Source organism: Ascidiella aspersa, chromosome 1 (genome assembly GCF_963924565.1).
Source record: "Ascidiella aspersa chromosome 1, kaAscAspe10.2, whole genome shotgun sequence".
NCBI classification, from domain to species: domain Eukaryota; kingdom Metazoa; phylum Chordata; class Ascidiacea; order Phlebobranchia; family Ascidiidae; genus Ascidiella; species Ascidiella aspersa.
Window position 1 is genome coordinate 7,648,472 of NC_139447.1, and position 25,939 is coordinate 7,674,410.

The 25,939-nt window shown below is 43.6% G+C and overlaps 1 protein-coding gene across 1 annotated transcript in view; it reads right to left on the reverse strand.

The window, feature by feature from the left end:
- Positions 1 to 25,138, reverse strand: part of LOC146167012 (sal-like protein 1) — a 43,080-nt gene extending 17,942 nt beyond the window's left edge. Inside the window, exon 1 of the mRNA XM_083382651.1 lies at positions 24,561 to 25,138. Within this exon, the coding sequence (XP_083238777.1) occupies positions 24,561 to 25,056 (496 nt within the window). The 5' untranslated portion in view covers positions 25,057 to 25,138. The remainder of the gene's footprint in view (positions 1 to 24,560) is intronic.
- Between the last annotated feature and the right edge of the window lie 801 nt (positions 25,139 to 25,939).

The window sequence follows — 25,939 nt, forward strand, 5'->3', positions numbered from 1 at the left end:
ACAACGCGCCATTATACCGCATCGGGGGCATCTGTCATCGCGCCAAGCGTAAAAAAGCGAGCCTAACTGACGGCTGGGCATAAGGGGTCCGCGCCAACCCCACCACCCCCGCCTCAAAAATGGGATAAGCAAACAATAGCCGCGGTCCTTTCGACTGTGACGGCTTAAAACGCTGCCCAACGACAGGGGGGTGGCGGTTCGCGCCTATGAATTTTTGTTTTTGGGCTCGAAGAATTATGAAGACGAACTGGTTGGCGCCTTGTCCAGTGCGACCGCTCGGCGCCTTGCTGACTGCATCGCATTCCGCCGCGGTTTAAACCCAGTCCAGCGTGAATGAGCCGCATTAACTGACCACTCACGCAGCGGTTTAAGATATTAGGTGTCAAATTAGGCGCGCGGCAGCACCGACCCTGTTTGGGCCCCCGGCCTATGGTTCATGAGGTCTATTACCAGAGGTGGTGGGTCTTTGGCCAGGGGCTGAGCCCCGTGAAATTGCGAAATTTTTGTCGTCTTTTTAAGATGTCGTGCTTTAATGCCCAGTAATGTCGTGCGAATTATGACCGAAGATTTATGTTATAGGAGTCGCCGATAAGCCGTGTATATGTTATGAGGGCGTGTTTTATTAAAGCCACACAAAGGTTTGGATTGTATGGATCATAATTTAAAATTTTGGGTGGTTACGCTGCGCTTGATCTAAAATTGTGCGTCCGTTTGATTTGGGTCGGACCCCTTTGTACACGTGAATGGGAAAATTTAGTTCAAATTTGTAGAAAAAATTGGAATGACGGCTGTCTTTTACGATCGGAATTGCACCGAAAATATGCTTTTCAATAGTTAACTCTATATATCCATAAATGCACTTTATGCTTCTTTTTGTTCAACACTCTTGTTTTGTATGTAATGGACTGTGCTTTGGTAGGGCAAATTTATATATAAACATGTATATGCTAACCACAGATTGTCCAACTCTTTTGTTTTAAAGCCCATGCAAAGGATTATAAGCTTTAGCGGACTTTGGTGAAATCGATATCCCTTCCTGTATATAGCAACATCCAACAAAACTGTTGAGATTTTTATCTGATTGATTAACGGATTTCAAATTGGTCTTAAACAGAGCGCTCCGTCCATAATCCGTAAACTTGTTTTTCCCAGCGATAGCCGCCAGGCCCTGGCCACCCCTCCCCCAACTCCCCCATTATTCATTTAGCCGACCCCTCTGTTTGCTTGCTGTGACGTCACAAGAGCAGTGGTCATCACGTGCTGGTCAGTTTGCGTGTGAAGACCGGAGCGACTTAAAATGCCAGCCCGTATGAGCGACGATGGCGCCTGCAATGTTGCGTATCAATCTGCGTGTTTGCGCAGGCCGAAAATTACCCGATGCCCCCCTAAGCCCCCTCCCCCTGGAGGTCGTTTCTCGCCAAAGGGGCCATGCGCAGTCGGGGTCGCTATGGATTCCTATTATGGGGGTAAGAGGGTGTTAAAATGGGTCACGGCGCTGTAAGAATAATGTAGCTAAGCAATGATCGTGCTAAATTCACTGATCGTTTTTAGCGGTGCCACAAAAATTCCTATTTTTAAGAGTTTATATATATTTTTGTGGAAGTTGAGTTTGTTTCGGTGTTATTTAGTGCCTCAAACTGTTTTGGTAAAATAATGGTGTTCGATAAATGATGGAGTTATCTATATAGCCTTTTTAAACAAATGAGCGTCACATTAAATAATTTAATCTAAAATACGTTGTTTTAAGAGGCTGTGGTTCCTTATATAACATATAACAGCTTATAAATTTAAAACATTCGTTTAACTTTGGTTTTAAAAACGTTAAAGGGAAACCCACGTCAAGAAAAGGACATCTAGCACACGTGGCATTTTTATTTGCAAGTAAAAATCTGATGGTGTTTCCTGAAAAAGCATAAGCACCTAAGCAATCTTGTAAGCAATAAATTAACACTGCATCGAACGAGCAAATGTCCGACGACTTTGTCGAAAATCTCGCGCAAAACACGCTATGCAATCGCTAATCGTTTCGCCCACAAGCCTTTAACAAACGGGTGCGCTGGTTTCTTTTTTGTCCAGGGCGCATCGGCGCCGGGCCAGGGGCCGCAAAGCCCCCTTGTTTTGGTCGGTTCCGCGGGCCATACATCAACCAGGGCCCCGGGTCATCCGTCACCGCTCTCATATCGTGTCCAGTGCTTCGCTGTCCCTCCCCTAAGCGCCGCAGCCGGTAATGTTCTTTGCCTTGCCGCTAATGCGAAACGCAAACACAAGTGCTGCCTGCTGGTCCTGTGTATGCCGCGCGTGCTTTCTGGCGCGGCAATTCGCCCAAACTACAAGAGATTTTTGCACAAGGCCCTTGATGGACCCTTATCTTTGGAGAATAAATCTGGAAATTAGGTGGCACTTTTCTACGACGAATTGAGTTGAAATCTTAACAAGCTTACGCGCAACCGTGCTTCATCAGGTCAAAGTAGAAGTTTTAGAGAATAAGTGCGCGTTTTCCTGGAAACTACTTTGCGTGTTGGTAAAAGTGCGTGTTTTTTTTTCCTCTCCTGTTTTGCATCACGCACTTGGCGAATGTCAAACGTGTTGTGACGTTTGAGCAACAAAGTTTGAATTTTCGAAGTTTTAATAACGAGTTGCTGCTTTTCGTTTTACATTTAAAAGACCATTCCTTTAAAGTAAACAGTCGAAATACTTTAAGATGGGAGACATTTTTTTTTAAAAGCCACGTCATCTTGGTATTACCTGCAGTTTAACCAAAAAAGTTAACGATAATATTTATATAAAATAAATGTATCTTTCCCTGTATTCCTCTGTTTAAATACTATTTCACATTGATAGTTTTGTATGCTGAGCAGAGCGGCCCGGGTGTCGAACCTGCGACCCTCGGATCCGCTACAAACGACATACGCCTTTTTACTGACGTCAAGTGGTATGCAACTTGTCGGGCGAAAAAATATTCGGAAACAAGTGGATCGGGCTGTGGCGAAATTCCAGCTCGCTATTTGCGCAGCTGAAGGGCGGCATCTTAGAGCGCGAAAAGAAAAAAAAACTTGGGTAAGGGGGTGAAGGGGACGAGGGTCGAATCATACTTCAATTATTATTAGGGGTCGTGGGGTGTATTAGCGTCGGAATGGAGTACGCGTGGAGCGTCGTCGAAATTATCGCCGCATTTCTCAAGTGCCAGGCTCGGCACACTGGTTCGCGCCCAACCTCTTCACAGCGCGCTGGCTTCGTGTGAACCGTCGCTACCAGGTCGCTTTCGATTTTTTGCCGAGTGCCATTGGCGCGCCTGGTCTTTATAGATTCGCCAACTAGCACCAGCAAAAGCGATGAAAGTTTTTGCCATTGTGGTTAATTAGCGCTATGACCCTTCTCTAGCCGAGAGCGACTTGAGAAAAGCAGGAAACAATGGCGAAAACATGGCGCTCGATTCGCAAAGCGACAGGTAGGTAAACACTCCAAGGGTATGCGGAAGAATATCGCGCTCTACTCGAGCGGGTACCGAGCTACTCGTTTCATTGTATGACATAAGGCCACTCTCTCTTTCGACTCTGCGCGTCAACGATTTGGGCAAATAGTGGCTCAGCTGTCGCGCCGCTAATAAGATTCCTTTCCTGTCGCAGCTCATTTTTGATGCCGCCGGGCGCAAAGGTAAACACTTGAAGGCGCGAGAATCAATTTTGTCGCAGATGTTTCTGCTGCTGCTGCTGCTGACACTGATTAGGCTGAGGATGTGTAAGGGTGCGCGAAAACTTTCACACCGACCTGCTGGCTTTGTTGTGCCGCTCACCACGGACTATTTAATGCGCTCAAGTTTTTAATTTTGGTGTTGACGAATTTCTTTCGGGATTATTTGCACAGTTTCCGTGTACTTCGATAAACCAAGGGAAATTTTTTATTAGAAGGATCACAGCCGGTAAAACATTGTTTTTTGATATAAGAGGGCGCAAATATTGGTTGTTTTTATTTTAGTTCATTACGATTTTAGTTCATTTGTAGGGTATCCCGTCACTAAAAGTCAAATATTTGATTTTGAACGATTTTACCCAAATCAATTTACCGTCACAAACATTCAAATTCAAAAACCCGTTATCGAATATAATACATAAACACATATAAAAGATCTGCGCGCCGATTGAGACTTAATTAAAGTTACCGGGATTCGACATCGAGGCGTAGGCGAACCCAAGCCGTGTCAAGGCAAAAAAGCACAATCACGGAAAACACAGTAACCTCGCAAAAGCACCTCGTATGCCACTTCAGTCGTTTCCGTTTGCCAATATTCGCACCTCGGCATTACCTATTTGATCTCCACATCTACGATTTCTCGTTATTGCGTATATGATCGGGGGACCGCTTTGTAATTGCACCCCGGTCCTACATGAGCCCCAACACGCGGCCCCGCACCCCCTAGCCCCCTCCACGGGGTCGGGGGATTAGCTAACCCAGAACGACAAGGGTATCGAATTCATAAGGCGCGGTCGCAATTTGTTCGCACTATTTGCAGGAGAGGTGGCAGAGATTTTATGGTAATTAGAAATTAAATATGGATGGTGTTTATTAGTGCGCTGTAAAGATTTATTATTATAAGCATTTTCTATCAAAGTTTGTTGGTAATTAAAAGTCAAACAAAGGGGATGTTTATTAGTGCGCTGTAAAGATTTAGTTTTATAAGCATTTTTAATCAAAGTTATTAAAAACAATTATTAAAATTTATAGGGAGGTTAAAAGTTAAAATAATGTTAATAAAAATATAAAAGCCATAATATTTGATAAAAGCGACATTTCGCAATTTACAGACGTTTCAGCAATAACTCATGCCATCATCAGTGTAAAAATGAAGTAAAGATAAAAGCGATAAAACGTAAAAAGAAAGGAAAAAAGGACAAAAAATAAAAGCGAAAAAAAACCGCAGCTTTTTTCCTTTCTTTTTACGTTTAATCGCTTTTATCTTTACTTCATTTTTACACTGATGATGGCATGAGTTATTGCTGAAACGTCTGTAAATTGCGAAATGTCGCTTTTATCAAATATTATGGCTTTTATATTTTTATTGAAATTACTAAAGAAACCCGTGTATTGTGTTCTAAAATAATGTTGTTCTTATAATACTTTGCGTGGTCTTCGATTGTTAATCTCCAAAACATTTTACCTGCAAGGCACATTTACTTAATCTTTTATATTCAATTAAACTAAATCCTTTATTTTAACATTTGCCCTAAAATTTCAGAAATTTCAGATTTCCTAAAAAGTTTCCAAAAAATTTCAGCGGTATACAGAAAATCGGTTGTCGCACTCAGAAGCTTAATTTCTTGAACATCGTCGTCACAGCCTCGTCATTCCGCCGATTACTTTTCCAAACAGGAAGCAGCCCTTGTATATAGGGACGAAATGCCCAGGTGCTCGCGGCAAGAAATTGTCATCACTCGGCCATATTTTCTCACGACGACGAAAGGGCGACCGGCACCTTGTTATGAATAGCCTTGAAGCGAATTTTACGCGTCGGCGGCATTTCGATGGCGAGGCGACCGCGGAACGAACGGACCCTGATTATGTGGGGCGCGCGATATTTTTCGACGGTGTAGGGTTATCGACTAGCATTTTGATCTTTTTTGGTATTTGATTTGGCCTGCGCGCAAATATCTGCGGAATTTCTAAAACTATACGCTTTGGTTTCGTTGAAGAAATTCCGGCATCGCGAGATTTTTTTAGGTTTTTTAATTTTCGCATTTTTGGTAAGATTAAGAAAAAAGTTGCTTGGTGTTTTGAGGTGTTAGTAAGGCGAAGCCCATTTAAGATTTTTGGACAGTTCGAATAACCCTCTATTGATTTTCCAGATCACAAAGCTAAAGATAACTTATAGTTTAGAAGGCAACTTGTACAAATACAACGTGTATATTTACATGACTTATCGTTTGCCTTTTTTTGTAAATTAAACTTTAATAACAAATAAATTAGTAATGTTGGAAATTAAACCTTTCGTTTTCACCAAAGTTTACAGATACACCACTTATACAAAAAAAGATTCAGAAAAAAATGCATTTTAGTTTACGCGTTCCTACCGCATTGGAAGCTCTCCCACCATGCGGCGTCGTTTACAAGCGCCGCGCCCAAATTTAGCAGCATATGGCCGGGGATTGATGGCGAAGATAAATCGCGCAGTTTTTCGCGTCTTTCGTCGGCTTTGGCCTATCGCTTTTTGTCGAACAGAATGAATCGCGCCTTGTCCTTATCGGGCACCGGGCGTGATAAGCCCAGCCCGCGCCACCCATGCAATTGCTAATGGGCCCGCGCTGCGGCCGCGCGCTCCCCTTTGTTTTGTCATAAACGTCATCGAAATATGGCGCCCTGTGCAACGTCACCGCTCTGCTTGTTTATGACGTCGTACAGCGATAAGGGGGCGAAATCGGCCGAAAAAGGGACCAAGAGTCGTGGAGGCGCCTCAGCAATCTGCTGGACTTGATAGGGCGATTGAATCGGCGGTTTTCGCCTGATTTCGCTGGGATATCGCCCCGTTACTATTGCCTGTTTACAAGGTGACAAGACGCAGCCCAGATGCCCCCGTTTTTTGCTGGGAATTCAGCTCGGCGGCGATTGATTGATCCGTATGTTTTATTAGCGTATGACAGATCTTGGGTGTTTTTAATGTAAACTGGTCGACTATGGCAGACCAAGGTTTTTTTCAGTTTCATTCTTTTTTCGTTTTTTTTCGCTAGATGTCCTTTAGTTTGCTCTTAATTTGGTTTTCTTTTAGAGACTTTAAAGCTCGTAATACTGTACAAGAAATTTGTTCAGGGGTCATGTATTTCTAGTATTTTTCCCAGTTGATGAATTTTCCCTAAAAATGAAAATAAAATATAGCTGGCCACAGACAAATGCAATATAATGAAAAACATTAGATTAACGAATCTGCTCGAAACCACAAAGACACAACTACGGAAACCGGTCTACCTATATATTTGTCCGCCTATGGTCGTATCACTTCCATTGGCGATCGCCAGTAAATTTGAAACGGCGCAGTAAAGGTCAAAACAGGAGGCAGGGCGGCGATAAAACTGCGCCGATTGATCGCCGGTAATAGTCTGTTTTGCATGGCCACCTCATAAGCTAAAAGGCACTTTTTCTTTCGTATGCTAAAATTTGGCTGTTTTACCCCCTTGTGAGAAAAGACGAAATGGCTGTTTTCGTGTAAAGAAGAAAAATGGAAACTTTGCAGCCGGCTAGTCTTGAAATGGACATATAACCAGGCCAATAATTTCATTATGAGAACGAGCCTATTTTGCGTTTATATAGGAGACTTATAGTCATTACCGCGTTAGCCAGGGTGGTCCGTTGTTTGCGGAAGTTACCCCGATAAAACGGGATCGTTTCGATTAACTATAAATGTTGGTTATCCGCAACGTCTGTTTTATGTTCCTCAGTAATTAATGCGAGATCGTGACCGTCTAAAAAACCTTTCGCGCGATCAGAGAGATATTTAAAACGTGTCAAATTGTTACCATTAATTTTTTTTCGCGTTTTGTCTTGACTATCCGTTCATGACCTGAACGGGCGGTATTCGCGTTAAGGCAGTGCTTCTCAACCTATGGGTCGCGACCAAAAATTGGGTCACTGTTTGATTTGGTTGGGTCGCCGACCGCAGTAGTTTATACTAATTGAGATTGGTTCTGGGGAAGATTTTTCTTAAGAAAATTAAGGAAGCAATACAAATAATGTCTTAGAATAATTATTAAAATTCGAAATTCTTTATGCTAATGCCTATTTTTTCTTCGCTTACAAGAAGCTAGTTTTTATTTCGCTTACAAGAAAAACTAATTGGGTCGCCAAAGCTTAGTCGTCATACTTACGCTTAATATTTGGGTCGCCGCGAAAAAAGGTTGAAAAGCACTGCGTTAAGGTATAGGTCTGCTTGAAACGACAAGGCCTGGCAGCTTTAAAAGATTAGGTTTTTGCAAAACTCAAAAGAAAAAGTCCAAACAGCCGTGTTGTTTCGACAGTCCGCGCTTCGAATTCAGCTCTCGAAATAGCCCCGGGTTGCTGTTGTAGGACCAGTTCTAAGAATTTACTCGCACTTGTCGTTTGTGATTGGAAAATCAAACCCGAGAGCGCGCTTGTTTAATCTCCGTCATGACGCGGAATTAACGCGAATTTGTAAATGCCGGCGATGCTAGAAGCGAAATCGCTTGTCGGCACAGCGAACCATTAGATCAGCCCAAAAAACAACAGCCCTGGCGCTTATAATGCCGCTTACCGAAAAGCTGACAGGCGCGTTATAATGTAAGTAGCCCTTACAACTCTTCCATGCTTGTTAATATACACTTGTGGACTCAGACGGGGCCGTTGCCGTGACTAAGACAAGACCCTCGACTTATTAATCTGTCTGTTCGCGTCACGCCTGGACGCGCGCCGTTGTTTTAACGTCGCTATTGCAGGGCGCTGGTGTGCGGTGGCGCGGAACCGATCACTTGTTTCTGCTGCGGCGACAATGCCATTAGCACTCAAAACACGTCGGATCTCTGTACGCAAGGGCCCCATGCAGCGCGGATGTCTTATGTTTGATGAAGTATGAGGTGCTGTCTTGTTCTAGATGCGAACCTGCCTCTTTAATTAATTTTAAACACGAAATGTACGGCAAACCGCCAAAGGTGTACCCGCTCGTAATAACCGCTTTAACATTTTTTCTCGTTTAGTTTTACACTGTTTTATTTTATTCTTGGACGCTTAGAAGATAGATATACACTTTGTTTAAGCGCATGTTAAAATTTACCGGACAATAAGGTTAAATGAACACAAATTAGTTCGATACATTAACATAATTTTACCTATTTTTATATAAGCATTCATACTGACAGAATTCAGGCAGGAAATCGTAAAGTATAAGGTAGATTGGAATAGTGCATCTCAGTCACCCCTATTTAAGTAGTGTATTAAATAACTTGTTACGAAACACCAACAGGTTACGTTACGCCTTCCATTTACAACGCCTATACATAGCTCTTCTGCGAACTACACTTTCTTTCGTTACGTAACTGCGCTTTGAACGCTCCATATAGCACACAGTGTAAACGTCATTTTTGATAGACCCTCGTCGCAAAACAACTTTTCAAAGTGGGATCCTTTGATTTTCGCCGGGGGCAAGTGACCCATTCAGGCCCCAACCTGGGCTGGGGGTTATAACGCTATTGTCAACTCGACTGATGTCTCATTATGGTCGCGAGAATGTTGTTTCGATATGCTCGAAATAAGAGCAAACGCCCGACGAGCAAATAAAAATCTTTCACTTTCCCTTGTTGCCGAAAGCCCCTAATGGCTTCGGGGGCCTTGACTTGGGCCGGCGAGTTTACAAACTCGCAAAAAGCTTTTTTTTCTGCTAGCGGAAGTCGCTTTCCGCCTAATATGGGGGCCGACTTTGTCCAAGAATTTCCAATAACCTGTTTAGCGCCTTTTAATACGTTTTTCTAAACGTCCAAAAACGTATGGATGGATATGCTGTTGCTGCCAAGCATTGCTTCAATTGTACATTTGTTTTTCCAGCAAAATTTTATGAAAGTGCCAACGTTTCTATTGTACAATTGTACAAAAAAAAAGTATAATATTGAAAAAAAGTATAATATTGTATACAGTAAAAAACAAAATCAAAATTGATGTGAAAAATTTCCTGCTTTCCAACACCATTCACAATGGAAACACACACTCACATACGCGTACAACAACTGTATATTCTACCCTTCTAAAGTCGCGTTTTGATATTAATAATTATGATGGCTTCCGGGTAAATCACTCACAATTTTCCAATTCTCACATAATCGCATTTCAACAGCTCTTTAAGGCCCTCAGCCCGATAACGAACCTTTGCTAAACGACCTGTTCGCTACACAGATTCAACTGCTGCATGAAAGGATAACACGAATTCCGTCGAGCAAATCTCAACTTTGTCGCAGTTTGATCGCCATTTCGCCGAATCGCCTTGTTTTTTGTTTACGTCACGGCGAGATGCCATTCACGTGATTACCTGTTTTCATTGGCGCGTGACGACGTAAAAGCGCCCTGGCGTTTTTTTTTTAGCTTTTTGTATAGCGAGACGAAAACAGAGGGCGACTTTGATCCCGTTATTTCTCTTTCTGTTTCGAATTCTCGCCCTAATGTTTTTACGTGCCTTGCATATATGCACACCAGGCTGCCCGCGATCAGACTAAATATACTGCTGGGCTTATACGACAAACAGATGGAGTGTTGAGACTTGGGTTCGAACCTTGTGGTATAATGGGAGTGGGTTTGTCCCTGGAATTTCCTGGGTCAAACATTTGTATCTGCATAATGAAAACGGAGAATTCGAGCCCAACTGTATAATAATTGATATATAACATGCCCATGGCCCCCTAAAACTGCTCCGTCACCATTGAAGATCCCTGATTTACTCTTTCCAAAAGTTTGCGGTAGCTTTTGTACAGTAGCTTTTCTTTACATTTTTTTCGCATTTTGTGATGTGTCTTTTGTTTAAATCTGCTGCTAACACATGCTTCAATTGCATCCCACTTAATGCACTTGTTTCCATTTAAAAGCATTAGGCACATTACGCGTGCGCACTAAAATAAGACATCGGTATAAAATGCATTGGGCGGTTTGGAAACCCATCTCTCAGAATGAAGCCTTTTATGGCGCATTATGGCCAACCTAAAACCAAAATTAAGCGTGGTTAACTTGTCAACATGCTTCTCAGCAATCGTTGATCGACAGACAGAAACCCGCTGTTGGAGATTTGCGTTATATCAACAAACTCCATAATGTGTAAATTCGCTTCGCCAAGATGCTATATATGCTTTCGCTGCGTCTCGCAAGCAAGCAAACTGTAATGCATTCAATTTTCGAGATTTCGCAGCACAAATACAGCACTTTAACTCACCTCTTTTCGCTTCCGTCATGGCCGTTTTGTAATTCCAGCAGGGATGGTCAACCAGCGCGTACCAACCTAACTTAAACTCGCAATACTGAGCATACGATCAAACAGGGGCCCGAAGAAGACAGGGGTTGTAATTGCATCCGTTTCTTGGCCTTTCCTCTCTCTCTTTCTTATCTAACCACTGCTAATTCGCTACAAGGCCATCTGCTGTCACGGCATCGCTGAACAGAACGAAAAGCGTGATCACCTGTTCGCCACACGTCCGAATTATTGGGTCTCTTTACATGGTTATTTTAAAAAGTGCCGTCGCCCTTTTTTGGCCTTGTGGTGGCTTGTACGGCCAATTAAAACAGTGCATTTTTATAAAGTGCCCTTTTCGTATTTTAGGCCAAGTAATACAGTCATTTTAAAAGCTGTGGACATTTTTTATAGTATTTAACCGGGTAGAACAACAACATTACTGAGGAAGCCGTCCAGATTCTAAAGATTTCTTGAATGTTGGATTTTTTTTCAATTTGTTTTCATTATTTTTGCCATATCGTATCTCGACGTTATTCTACCAGCAAGCAGCATATCGCTAAGAAGGGAGCCGGCTGTTTTTACACAAACCAGCCCAAAATTACGGCCCGTTCCGGGCCCGGGACCAACAAAACGCGGTCGTTTTCGAAGACGGCGGCTGGTCAGAAGACGAAAACGTGATAGGTTTGTCGCTTGATCTCGCGCAGATGACAAGGTCGAAGGCCTTAATTGCCGTGCAATCAAAATCGCGACGCCCCGGTCCGAACACACGCTCTTTACATAGAGAGACGCAGGTCGTGCGGCCAAAAATAACCCGCTTTCGGGAGACCAACTTGACGGCAATTAAGCGCTCTGTGCGAAGTTTGCGAAGCCCTGACCTTTGGTGCTCTGGTGTGTTGGCGAGCTCGCTACTTGTGCGCTTCGTTGGCGTTTTCGTTGTTGCTCGCCCACGCTCGTCGACGATTGACGTTTTTGTTGTTGTTTTTTTGTCGGGCGCTAGTTTAAAGCACCGGCCTCTTGTATTTTGGTTTGCGAAATCAAAACAGTGATTTCTTACGCCTCTAAAGAGCTTGCCGACGTTAGAGTGCAGTTTAACTGAGCACCATCGAAATAAAACATATTGGTTGATCCTCATATTACGATTCTAACGAAACAACTGAATAATTGCCTTCTATGCATTATGACTTAAAATGCTCAACCGTTCCCGTCATGACTTTTTTTTCAACGAAAAACAGGCAAAATTTCTATTGAAAACCGCCTAAAAAATGATAGAAACTGTTCACTTTTAGTAGAATCAAATATTCCTTTTCTTAAACACTGACAAGTTCTCCTGGGCTACTTAACAAACGTAAAAGCCACCTAAAATGTTTGTTTTCATTTTCAGTCCACCTACAGGCAAATTTAAAGGATATTCGCCGTTAATTACAACCAATATTGGCCAGGAATACTCTAATTGCGTATCCAAACGCCACGTGCATTTTCAGGGGGTTTTCCAGACAATTTCGCCTTACATAAGCATTGGAGTTAACACAGAAGGCTGAACACACAAAATCAACACGGGGCGGAAATTCGCCAAAGCGACATTTTCCCATAAGTTTGACTTATCAGCATGCATGCGTGACCTTGCAGATACGTGGCCTGACCTTCCCGCGAGCCAGCGCGATTGTTTTGCCATATAAAAGAGCGCCAAAGTTTGAGCGAAAATCATAATTTCCGCAGCTAATGGTGCTAAACTGTGCGAGTGCGGCGGTCAACAACAAACGTTCCCGAATATTGGATTGTGTCGCTGTCAGTGACCCAGGCGCCGGGATATGTCATGATTTCCTTTTTGGCATCCAATATGGCGTTAGGCGCCGCTCCCTGCAGATTGCTGCGGCGCGCGAACGGTTTACATGAACATGTCGCTTTTAAAAACTGTAAGAACTCTTTGCACCAAAATGCTACCGATGCCATATAGGGTTGCAAAATTTTTGGTAAAACGAAATTTTTTTTTTTTTTTTTTGGTTTATACATCGTTTTATATTACCCCCTCCCTTGCTTTAGACTTGAGTTTAAAGGGTAATTTTGTGCCTGGTCATCCATATTTAGGAACAGCCAGGCACGCTATTTAAGAAAAGCAGATGAGAAATCAGTATCAAATGCCACAAAATCTGGCTTGCAGGTACAAAAAAATGATAGTCGGCCAACCGGACACTTATTCCATGGCATTGCGTTTTTGTTTCAATTTTAACATGTATAATATATCCAATAAGATGTTGACGAATGAGATACATCGCTGTGTAGGATAAATCAACCTGAAATGCACCTATGGACGGCATACTATACCAAAGTTTATGTTTAAATCCTGAAATGAGTAAGCTATAGTCGGCAGATAGTTGCAATCGGTGTGAACCACCAGCAGGAAATTTATTATGCGTGACAACATTAAAATGTTAGGCGGACCCGCTTTAAAAGCGATTTGCGACCATGTTGAAAATGAACAATGAGTTAATCGAAACGTTAAGGATACCTACTTCTCTATGGGCTTTGATATTCTTATTACGTCTTAATACAACCTCAAACCATTATGCTCCAAAGCGTTTGTTTTTCCTGGCTGACAAAACTGCCGAAACGGATACATGAAAAACAGAGCGGCGTTGGGTATGATTATGCGGTCGCGTCGAGGGCAAATCCCCTCCAAATATTGCCGTTCTGGGCGAAAACAAGCAATTAGCGACGCGACGCTCCCACTTCTTTCCCACAGTGCGGGCGCGTTACAGAAAACAGCGCTCACAGGCCTTATTCTCCGAAAGTCTAGCGCGACATTTTGCGCGCGCGCTCGATTGTTAACCTTTGCCGCTTTTGCCGCTTTTTGCCTTCCGTGCCAAACCGTAATGGAGATTCGCCGCCGATTGATTGGGCCGCTTACGTCAAGGCGACTTGCCAAAAAGTCGAGCGTGCTATTTACGTCGCGCGATCGCTGGATATCAATATGGAAATAGTTGTTTTTTCCTAAGCCATACAGGCGACCGAGTCGTTTCCCCAACCCGCTCAGAAACGCACGCGTTGGTTCGCCATTGACGTAGAACGTGCGAAAAACAAGAGGGTTTGAATTGGAAAATAGGTTGATTGTTTTTTCGCGCCGGTTATGTCATGCAGCTGGCGTCAAAATGGCCGCGTTATATTTGCATTGTAAGCGCCAATTAAGTTTGGTGCCTATACGGAATCGGTTACCTTGACAGCGTCACACCAAACTAAAGAGTAGTAAATACATGAAAAGGGCAAAGGCAACCGAAAAAACATCCATAGATTTCAATTTCTTTGACTATCACTCGGTAAACTTGGGCGAATAAGGTACAATGGCATTTCGTTGATATCACAGTGTTTGGTACATTAAGCTATATTTTTATCCTATTGAACTGCCTTGTATTAACTCCTATCCGAAACCGTTTTATCGCGAAGTTTGTCTTACACTTGTGACGTCACAAACACTTGACAGCGAACAAGATTTTGCGACGCGAGATTCGTCGACCGGTATCGCCACTTGGCAGCTTACACGAGATCAATCAAAAATGTCTGTCTGCAAAACCGTCTTACAAGGAGAAATTTTGCGTGATCATTGAACTGCGGCGAACGCTGTTCTTCGTTTGTGTACGAATATCACCTGCAAGGGTAGTCCTTTACATAGCTGTAGCGTCGCATATATGAAGTGTCACGCAAGCGCGCTGTGACGCATTCGTGGTATAACACACACGCCAACCCTGACGGAGGTGAATTAACCCGTTGTAAATGTAAACTGCCGTTTCCCCGTCTTGTGCACTGGCCCCGAAAGAAACAGCTGAAGTTTTTTTTAATAACAGTCGCCTTTCAGCCGTTTGCGTATTGCGTGTCGGAAATTTGGTATTTTTTGTTGACTTTTTTGTGACCCTGACCGCTGCGACTTCACAGTTTCTAATTAAAAAGATCAATGCCGATAGCCCGGCGGTAATTTGTTCATTACGGCTTTAGCGAGGCGCTAATTAGCGTTAATTACGAATCCCCGTTCTTGCTGCTGCGAAGGAAACAGATAATAAGAAGTCAAAAATACGGGATAACGCAGTTCACGTTTTTAACGTAAACTATGAAAACAACCGTTTCGAAACTGTTTGTATCCCAACGAGAAAAAAATGCGTTTTTAAGGCACCTGATGCTTCCGTTAGGTGGCGTACGGCGAATCGGTTATTTACACTGCTGGGCCATGTAATTTTTTTATAAATGAAAACATGCCTAAAGTGTCCCGACTATGTTACGCTATTTACTTTTTGTTATCTTCTATTCGAACTTTCGAGCGATATTCGGCTTTAACAAAAAAAGAAAGCATGCCTATACACAAAAGTAGAGGGTCGTTAGCTGCGTTTTCTTGTGTTTTTTTCGCCGTTTTATAAAAAAATCTTGTTTTATAGGAGACATATCTTTGCCGTGATGCTCATTAGCTGACCACCAAAGGAGATTCAGAAGTGTTTCATTCTCCTAAAACCACAAAACGTCGTGCATGACAGACGCCTTTATCTACGACAATCGCGATTCGGTCATTGCAAAGCATGCCATCCGGCGCACGGGCAAGATTCAGATTTCGCCTGTCAGGAAAAAAAATTGACACCGGCTAAGCGCCGCAGATCGCGTTAATGTAAAAAAATCTCGACAATTATAACCGAACGACAACAAAGCACCGGTGCGCTCTCGAGTATTCGCAGCCGCCCGCCCGTCTCCGATTCCTTTATCAAATGATAACCGTTAATAAAAATTCAATGGGCTTGGTGTCGGATTTCTGTTGTTCAGGCGCTAACCTGGGCTCCGCTGCTCCGATACACGAAACACATCGGCCCGGTGTGTTCTTTATCGTTTCCTAAAAAACCCGCTCATCATCCAAATATACCTGACTGGGCCCGTTTAATGGCCATTCTTTGACGTGTTATCATTACGCGGCGCGGCTTTACCTTGAATATTGCGCGGTTTTACCTTAAGAGGGTAATTTTGCGATTTAGTGAAACATAGAAATTAAGGGTATTTTAGGTAACTTTCCTGTTATGTAACCTAAACATTTGCAATTTGGTTCCAATCATACTGTTTAGTAATGTTTTCGCTGAGGTGTAAACAATTATGTTCAGTTTTTTCAATATGCGCATTTGTATAAAACAATGTCGTTACTAAACTTTAAAACATATTGCAACACCATATCACGCAAAACTGCATTGTGTCTTTTGAAGTTACTGAATCTGCATTTCATTCAAATGGACATTTAATATAAAAAAAAATGTAAAATATTTTTTGCACAATTGCTAAAGTAAGGTGCATATTTACCGGAATCAGACTTAAGAAAATTATAAGAAAAATTAAACAAAAATGGAAAGCATTCTTTGGCTTAAGAAAAAAATTGCAAGCATTTGTACAAAACAAGGTCGTTACTAAACTGTTAAATGTATTACTTGCAAAACTGCAAGCAGTGCATCCTAGCAGGTTATTACATCCACATTAGTGCAAAGGACCATTTGACATAACCGAAAAATGTGAAATATTTTCTCCACAATTCCTGAAGTAAAGGACATATTAAAATTAGGAGGAAAAACGATTTTCCCCTGTCCTTCCAAACGCAACCCCAAAACATCATCAGCGTTCGGCCCATAAGCGATTTCCTCCCCTTCAGCCAAAACCAACCATAAACGCAAAACACTGTAACCGCCTAAATGGTGACGAGACCTGCCATAACAAGCAAAGCCGACTGCTCCCAGGCTTACCGGGTTACAGGCCTCAATGGAGCAGTCCTCGTCGAATTTCGTCGCCCCCTGTTAGGGGAATGGCACCGCGTGTTTAAGCGTCGAGCAAATTGACTTGAGTAAACCGATTGAGACTGCTATTCCGATACTGTACGGTATATGGGCTTATGTTGTGTTGTGTGCATGCGGCGCCCACATGTGATATCTTAATTTCCTACTTGCCTCTGAACGGGCGTGTTCAAGGACCTACCGAACTTGGCTTTTGTGGTAGAGGGTTATTATTTCGTTATTTTGGGTGTTGCCGTAAATAAACATTTGTCTAAGGCGATTGATTTTCAAAATGGACTCTGCAAAGAAGTTTTAGGGGTCCGCCTATATATCACCTTTTAAATTAATTGAAAAAATATTTTATAAGCACATCGTTCCATCGAGATCCAACTTATGGTTATGCTAAACATTGTATTCAAATTTATTATTTTCCGTGTTTGAAACTGATGAGGTCCTGTCGGATTTTAAAAAGAAAAACAAAATGGGTGGATCTAAGCCTGGGGTATACACAATTACATATGGGTAGTAACTAATAACTAAGGAATATGAATTACCACATGGATTTTTTGTCAGAATTGGACATGACCTTATAGCTACAAAGGCCTTGTTTTTTTCTGGAAACAATGAGCAAAAATCCTGACCATTTGGGAAAATCCATTTTGATGCCCCTATGATAAAACAACTTCTTGCCTATTTTGTATATTTCACAAGCAGTGCCGAATCGCTGGAAAACCAGTGGCGAATTTTTTTTGGAAGAGACCTTACGGTATCGCATGAGGATGTCCCTGCCCCATAAGCCACTACTGTTATTGTGTCGCGCATCAATGGGAAATTGAATATTCCTTCCCACCGCATTACACGGGCCCCGGGCGCGACACACAACCATGTGAATGGGGCGCTGGACGCCGACAGACCGACGTATATATGTGCTTTATGACAATGACATGCGTCGTCGTCGCTTCTGTCGGCCAATCACAGCCCTGTCTGGAGTTGTTTATACTCGAACCAGTTGTTTTGCTTTCTCCGCCTTATAAAAAACTAAAACTGTCCAATGCTAAAACATACAACGACAGCAAGAACAAATAACCTTATTTCTATAGCATATTTGAGAGTAACGCATGTGGCCATAGCGAAAGCCGCGCAGACTAGTTAAACCTAAGTACCTGTAAAATTGTTAATAGCAATATTTTTTCTATTAATTCTCTTTAACAATTAAATAGAAAACATCGGCCTAATATTTACTGATACATGTTTATAAGTTGTTCTGTTCCGAAAACTAAAACCACCCTTTTCGCAACTATATTTTAAGTTCATTTTTAAGCATACCCAATTTTCCATGTTGCAAAAAAAAATGTTGTCTCTTACGGTTAAAGCACCCCATATATCTCAAAACTTGGTGAAATCAACAATTTCAATCAATATTTGAGCAAATCCGGGAGACAGGCACGTCATCAGAAAAAATAACCTGCACCTAAAGTAAGATCGAAACAGGAAAGTAAAACATTGTGCAATAAACTGCGGTAATTTGAGAGTCACAGTTTGACTTTCAAAAGAGACCGGATACTCTGTAGCGTATCCTTTTATTATATGTGTTACGCGACATGCTACACGCGACACGTCTTTCTATCGTGCTCTTTCCGAGCGGTCACTCGCTCGGTCATTCGAAAATACAAGCTGACGTGTGCACTGCTCTGGCTCCTACAAATGGTGACCCCGGCAAGCAAAGTAAGTGCAAGGTAAAACCACAACACATTGCTAGGTTGTAGGCTAGCTTATGTTCAACGCACTTAACTTAATTCTATGATGGACGAAGAAAATGTCGCAGCCGTTGCTGTTAAAATTCCGCCATTCTGGCCACAAGACGCCGAACTATGGTTTTTACAAGTAGAAGCACAATTCAGTGTGAAAGGCGTGACACTATCGAAAACAAAGTACCATCATGTGGTAGCAGCAGTGTCACCCGAAATCGCCGCCGTTGTGCGGGACATTATAAAAAACCCAGATGACGCGGATCCTTACGCGCAGTTAAAATGTGCACTCATCAGCAGGGTTTCGATGACCAAGCATCAACGCTTACAGAAACTTCTTCGACATGAAGACCTGGGCGATCGCAAGCCTTCAGAAATGTTGCGAGAAATGCAACATCTTATGGGCGAAGAAGATTCGAAAAATTTGCTTCGCGAACTTTTTCTTCAACGATTACCAGGCAATTTGCGAGTAGTTTTGGCCACACTTGATCTGGAATTATCAGCTTTGGCGCAGAAAGCTGACAACATGATTGACCTGATGGACACGTCACCCATTTTGGCCCAAGTCAATCAACTGCAAAAAGAAATTGCAATTCTGAAGCGCAATACGCCGCAAACAAGAAACCTGCACGACGCTCGACTGTGCTGGTACCACAGGCGATTCGGTCCTAAAGCACAAAAGTGCGTTTCTCCCTGCGAGTACAAGGGAAACGCCTCAACCAGCCACTAATGGCGGCTAGTGCCGCTGGTTGTTCTCGCCGCCTTCTTCACGTTAATGACCGCACCACTGGACAAAGGTACCTCGTGGATTCCGGTGCTGCGATTAGTGTTGTTCCTGCCACAAGAATGGATCGCAACAGTTGTAAAAGAAAGCTGGAACTCGTTGCAGCAAACGGAAGCACCATCGCAACATTTGGTACGCGGTCGATCAACCTAGACATCGGGCTCAGCAAAAAGTATGTATGGTCTTTTATTATAGCCGAAGTCACGCAACCGATTCTCGGCGCAGATTTTTTTCGACATAACGGAATACTAATCGACCTTGGTAAAAATCGACTTATCGATGCTAAAACATTTAACTGTGTTTCCGCTGGTGTTTCCCGCTCATCTTCTTTTGGTTTGGTAGCATTAACCCATGCCACAAATGAATTTGAAACACTGTTTAAAGAGTTTCCTTCTATTCAAAGCGCGGTTTACAATGACGTTTCTTTGAAACACAATATTAAGCATCACATCGTAACTAATGGTCCCCCAGTACATACAAAGGCACGTCGACTCTCTCCTGAAAAGATGAAAATCGCCAAAGCGGAATTCCAAAACCTTCTAGACTTAGGAATCGTGCGCCGTTCGTCTAGTACATGGGCTTCGCCTTTGCACATGGTTTGCAAAAAGTCCGGCAAATGGAGGCCATGTGGCGATTATAGGAATCTAAACAGTCGAACTATTCCTGATCGATATCCGATTCCTCTTATACAGGACTCATCTGCTAACTTAAACGAAGCGAAAATCTTTAGCAAAATAGACCTCATCCGTGCCTATCACCACATTCCAGTAGCAGCAGAAGATGTACCAAAGACCGCCATTATTACGCCGTTCGGCCTTTTTGAGTACACACGTATGCCATTCGGGTTGTGCAATGCAGCCCAGACATTTCAACGTTTCATGGATGAGGTATGTAGAGGGCTGGATTTTATCTTTGTATATCTAGATGACATTCTTGTATTCAGTCCGACCAAAAGTGCACATCGGCGGCACTTGCGGCAATTGTTTCAAAGGCTTGCAAAATTCGGCATTGTCGTGAATCCAGACAAGTGCGAGTTCGGTACTTCAGAGCTTGAATTTCTAGGACACCGCATTTCAACTGAAGGAATCGCGCCACTTGCCGGAAGAGTTGAAGCTGTTAAGAATTTCCCGCAACCGACATCCAAGAAAGGCCTTCGTGAGTATTTGGGACTCTTAAACTTTTACCATAGGTTCATCCCAGGAGCAGCAACAATTCTCCACCCACTCCACCTTGCCCTGGGTGGGCAAACCAACGATTTCGTATGGAACAACGACTGTACAACTGCTTTTCTAGCATCAAAACACGCACTTGCCAAAGCAACGATGCTGGTACATCCCAAACCTGATGCGGCAACACGAATAACAACAGATGCTTCTGCAGTTGCTGTGGGCGCATCTCTCGAACAATACCTCGATGGCAAGTGGCAACCGATTGCATTCTTTTCCAGAAAACTAAAACCCGCCGAAACCAGGTACAGTGCGTTCGACCGCGAACTTCTCGCAGTATATTTGGCCATTCGGCATTTTCGATACTTTGTAGAAGGACGACAATTTTCAGTGCTCACTGACCAAAAGCCATTAAGTCATGCGTTCGACAGAAACTCCAACGAACTTTCTCCACGCCAGGTTCGTCACTTGTCTTTCATTTCAGAGTTTACAACGGATATTCGACATATTAAGGGCACTCACAATTCTGCCGCAGATGCATTATCTCGCGTTGCTATAAATTCAACGATGTCTCCTGCGATAGATTTTGCCGCTTTGGCTACAGCACAAAAAGGTAATCGTGACATTCGTGCATACCGAACAGCTGTAACGTCACTTAAATTTCAGGACCTTCCGCTCTTTGGATCTAGCGATACTATTTTATGCGACGTTTCCAAAGGTTATCCCAGACCCGTTGTGCCACTAGCATTTCGGCGCATTGTCTTTGATGTACTACACAACCTTTCACATCCAGGTATTCGCGCGTCTCGTAAACTAGTTTCCGATCGTTTCATTTGGCATAGCTTAAACAAAGATGTTGGGCTGTGGGCTCGCACGTGTTTACAATGCCAGCGGGCGAAAATTCACCGCCATGCATTGTCACAGCTTGGTTCATTTTCGCTCCCCGACAAAAGATTTGCAGAAATTCATGTGGACATCGTCGGACCGCTTCCGATGTCGCAGGGTTACTCTTACATATTTACTTCTATAGATCGTTTCACTAGGTGGCCGGAGGCGATCCCGATGGTGGATGCTACGTCAGAGTCGTGTGCCAGGGCTTTGCTGTCGTGGGTATCTCGTTTCGGTACACCACAGTCCATAACTTCCGACAGAGGCCGTCAATTCGAGTCTAACCTATGGGCAAACCTAAACTCCCTCTTAGGTTCCCATCGCCAAAGAACCACCGCTTACCACCCGCAATCCAATGGAATAGTGGAAAGACTCCACCGGCAAATGAAAGCAGCACTCAAAGCCCGATTGGACAACAACCACTGGGTGGACCAACTTCCTGCAGTCATGCTCGGCATTCGCACGGCCCCGAAGGAAGACATTGGTTGTTCTGCCGCAGAGCTGGTGTACGGCACGACACTGCGGTTACCAGGGGAGTTTTTCTCACCACCGTCACACGGCACCACTACAACCCCAGCGGAGGTAACAACATTCCTGTCCAACTTCCGGAAATCAATGGAGAACGTTCGCGCCATTGCGACATCACGACACAGACAATCGCATAGTAGTGTACCGCGTATACTCCAATCGTGTAAATTTGTTTTCGTGCGTCGTGACTGTCATAGATCGCCCTTACAGTGTCCTTACGACGGCCCGTTTAACGTTATAGAAAGAAACAGTAAATTTTTCAAAATTAATGCTAATGGCCGTGTAGATACTGTTTCGATTGACCGACTTAAACCGGCTTACACTGATAATGATTTATTAAACATGGAAAATACTCGCCCCACTTTTACCCAATGTTTACCGCAACGTCCCGATATTCCATGCATACCACCGCAACCCTCTTTTCCCATTCGACCGAGGTTAACTCGACGTGGTCGTGTTATTACTGTGCCTGCTCGTTACCGAACGTGACTAACGCACTGGTGGGGGGTTTTGTAGCGTATCCTTTTATTATATGTGTTACGCGACATGCTACACGCGACACGTCTTTCTATCGTGCTCTTTCCGAGCGGTCACTCGCTCGGTCATTCGAAAATACAAGCTGACGTGTGCACTGCTCTGGCTCCTACAACTCAAATCAAGTGTGTGCTTTAACAATGGTTTCTTACAGCACTTACGGTAAACTCCCGGGCTGGAAGGAGTACAAAATGTCAGTTAATGAACACAAACAAAATTGACAGCTTCGACAAAATGTTTAATTAGAAAAGTTTTTTTTTCAAAAATATTAATTAGAAAAGGATTATGATTATGTTGGGGACGGAAATTATTTGAAAATACCTATAGTGATTTGGGAAGCATCGTTGCCTCACATTGTTGCGTGCTTGGCCAACTAAAATCACTTTTATCTCAAAGTGGGAAAACACGTGTCCGATTGCTCTCAGACAAATGTGCGCTTTTGCATCTCGGATGGTACAAGGGCCGATTAGCGATTTGGTATTGTGTCTTGCTACGCCACGGTGCATCAACGGCGCGTGGGGATCGATGCCCCTATTCGCTATTTTCTCGTCCCGTTAAATTCTTCCGCCGCCGCGCCCCCAATTAGTCGACACAAACGCGAAAAAAAATAAACCCCAAGTATCACAAGCGCTTATTCTGTGTATAAGCGGCGCGTCGGTTATGGTCGCTTTTTGCGCCGGTAATTGGACAAATCCGTGTTCTTGGAGCCTGCTGGGAAATGCCGTAAGACGAGCTTCTGTCTATCGATCAAGCGGTCTGTCAGTTGATTTTAATGCCGCCAACGATCTGTAACCTGTACAAGCTAAAAGACTGCGCACGCTAGTACAAGCTGGGAGGTTCGAACAACCCTTTAAACGAGTGGTTCCTAACTGTTCGAGCTTGCAGCACAGTAAAAATATTTAAAATATTCGCGACAAGTTTTCTACAAAACAACAATTTTATAACTTGACAAACTGTCGTAATGCATATGTCAAGGAAATAGTTAAATGCCCTAATATTATTAGGTTTCCGCTGAATAGTGTGCATATACAAGTCTTATATACTTGCTTGCCACGTTTGAAACATCAATACTAGGTTACTTTCCATAATAACAAAAAGTTACGCGGCACACTTGAGAATATCTCGGTCTACACACAGTTTGGGCTCATAAAAATTTCGCAAGTTTGAGCCCCCAAATTTGGTTTTGTTTTGAAATGGGAAGAGGCGTTACAAACTCCGAACGTATAGTACAATTCCGTGCTTTTGCAGTAATCTGCGTAAATGATTTAGACTCCGCTCACGTCGACGCCTTGGCGCTACGAATGACTTTTGTTTTAAAATCATCCACTTTATGTGCTGCACCTTATTTGTTTTTGGCTAACCCTATTTTCCTGTCTGCTATATTTTTCCGGATTTTTCCTACTTTCATTTATTCTTGCCAATTTCGTGTTTCGCCTCTTTTTTCGTTGCCTTTCATTGGTTTGAATTGACTTTACAAACTACGATCGCTGGTAAGGGTAGCAAATGCAACTTATTCAACATTGCGTAAAGCGCGAATGCATTGTAATGCAGGGAGCAGCTTTCGGGGTTTCCTAACGCCCATTTACACGCTTTGGCCTTTTTAAATAAACACCCAAAAGGCGTAGAATCCTTTCCATACGAAACTACTCAGTGTGGCCACCCCTTTAGTGCAGCGAAATCTCCGATCAAAACATCGCTCAACTAGTAATGAATATGGATTATTTCGCGTGGGGCCTGCCCGCTACATGCAGTATCGCTGTAATTTTATCCCATTAGTATTGATGCCGGGGGCCCATACGGCGAAGTGCTCGCATATATGCATTATGCTGCGCGCGCACGGTCGCTCCAGATATGAATAAGATATCGCCTGTCGCCCGCCTAATTGCTTGTGACTTTAAATTAAGAGCCGGATAAGATCCCTGTCGGCCAAGCAAAGGCCTCTTTCCGCCATCGAGTTAATTAATGGAGCGTTTTTCCCCAACCTACACGGTGTAATTTTGTCGTTGCACAATTGTGTATTGATTGTACAGTGTTTGCTTTGTAATGCGTCGGTCGTAAATTGTTTTGGAAAACAATACTATTAGCCGATATTCTGTCAAAGGATGTGTGTTTCCAATAATAAACTCTCATAAATATCTTCTAAATTTAAAGCGATATCTAAGTCAAAAAGACAGTTTTCACAAAGTCGAAAAATAAACCACACACCCATACCTTGAGACGTTGCCGTCTGGTCGCCATTTTCCTTTTCATCGTCGCAATTTTCATTCTGGTGCTCTTGCCGCTTGACGTTGTGCAAGGACCAGGCTTGTTGACCGTCCGCTGACCACCGGGGCCAGGCCATGTCCATTCCGCCGCCGCTCTGGGGGCGCGACGCTCCGTCGATCGACTCGTAGGCGTAAGCTCGGCCGGAATGCGGGTCGCGTTTTCCCGCCGATGGCGAAAAGTTTTCCCGATGTTCGTAGTTTAGCGCGATGTCGCATTCGCTGCTTGCGGCTTGTTGGTGTACGTTGAACTGTAAAGCGGCGGTCCCTTTCTCGCTCGCGGCGTCCATCGCATCGACAACAAGCTTTCCGTCGTCGAACGCGGGCGGCTTTAAACTAGCAGATGTGATACTTGGCTCGGCTTGCGAGAGTTCCACCACTGGGGCTTCCGGGGGCTGTTGAGGCTCGTTTACGTGTTGGGGGTTGGACTGTTTCCGGCGCGACATGCCTCGAAGGCTGAAAACCGTCGGTGTTTCTCTCCGGGCTCGGATTTATGCGTAAAAAGCGCTCCAGGAGGCAAAAGCAGCAAATTTGATTTAACTACGTGGTGCTTTCGTCTGTGACGTTGAATGCAAAATGAAAAACAAATGCGCGAGTTAAAAACGTCTGTCGTCGACCGAGGCGACCCCACGGTCAAACGCGACCATTTGCCAAATGCCAACCGCCGTATATTTGCGCGCGCGTGTTTACACATATGGTAGGCTTACCTGCAACAACAACTCAAGGACTGAAACTAAAACTGCCTTTGGTCTTCTGGTCGCTCGACCGCCTTTTCTTGTTAATACGGCGTTTGAAGTCACCGTTCGTTGAACTGTCAAAAGCGTGAAAAGGGTGCGGCCTGTTTTGGGTTACACTTTCACAAAAGAAAACTTATCGCAGGCGAACATGCACTATTGCTAATGTGCTGAGCCGTTTACGGCTTTCTTTCAACGTCCTTCACACAATTGTTTTCACGCTTCTATCTCAACTGCTTAGTGTTTTCCGTTTTCGGATCTAAACCATAAACAAAATATGTATCGCTATGCATTGCCCGCGTACTTGACATATTTCTATAAAACTTGGCAAGCATGTTTTGCAATTCTTCTCTACGGCGCGACAATTAGCACGAAGCTTCTTACCTTGCCACAACCTATGTCTTAGCACGGTGCAACTCTGCAAACACTCACGCAGTACGTTTCGCTACCAACTCCTTCGCCTAAGCTCACAAATCTGGCGGCCGTCGCTAAATACCCTCGCCTTTTGAAAAAAGGATAAAAAACTAGTGGCAGTAGCACTATACCCGAGCGTCGCCAGGGCCGCACTGAATGCTGCAGCATCGCCCGGCGCCTT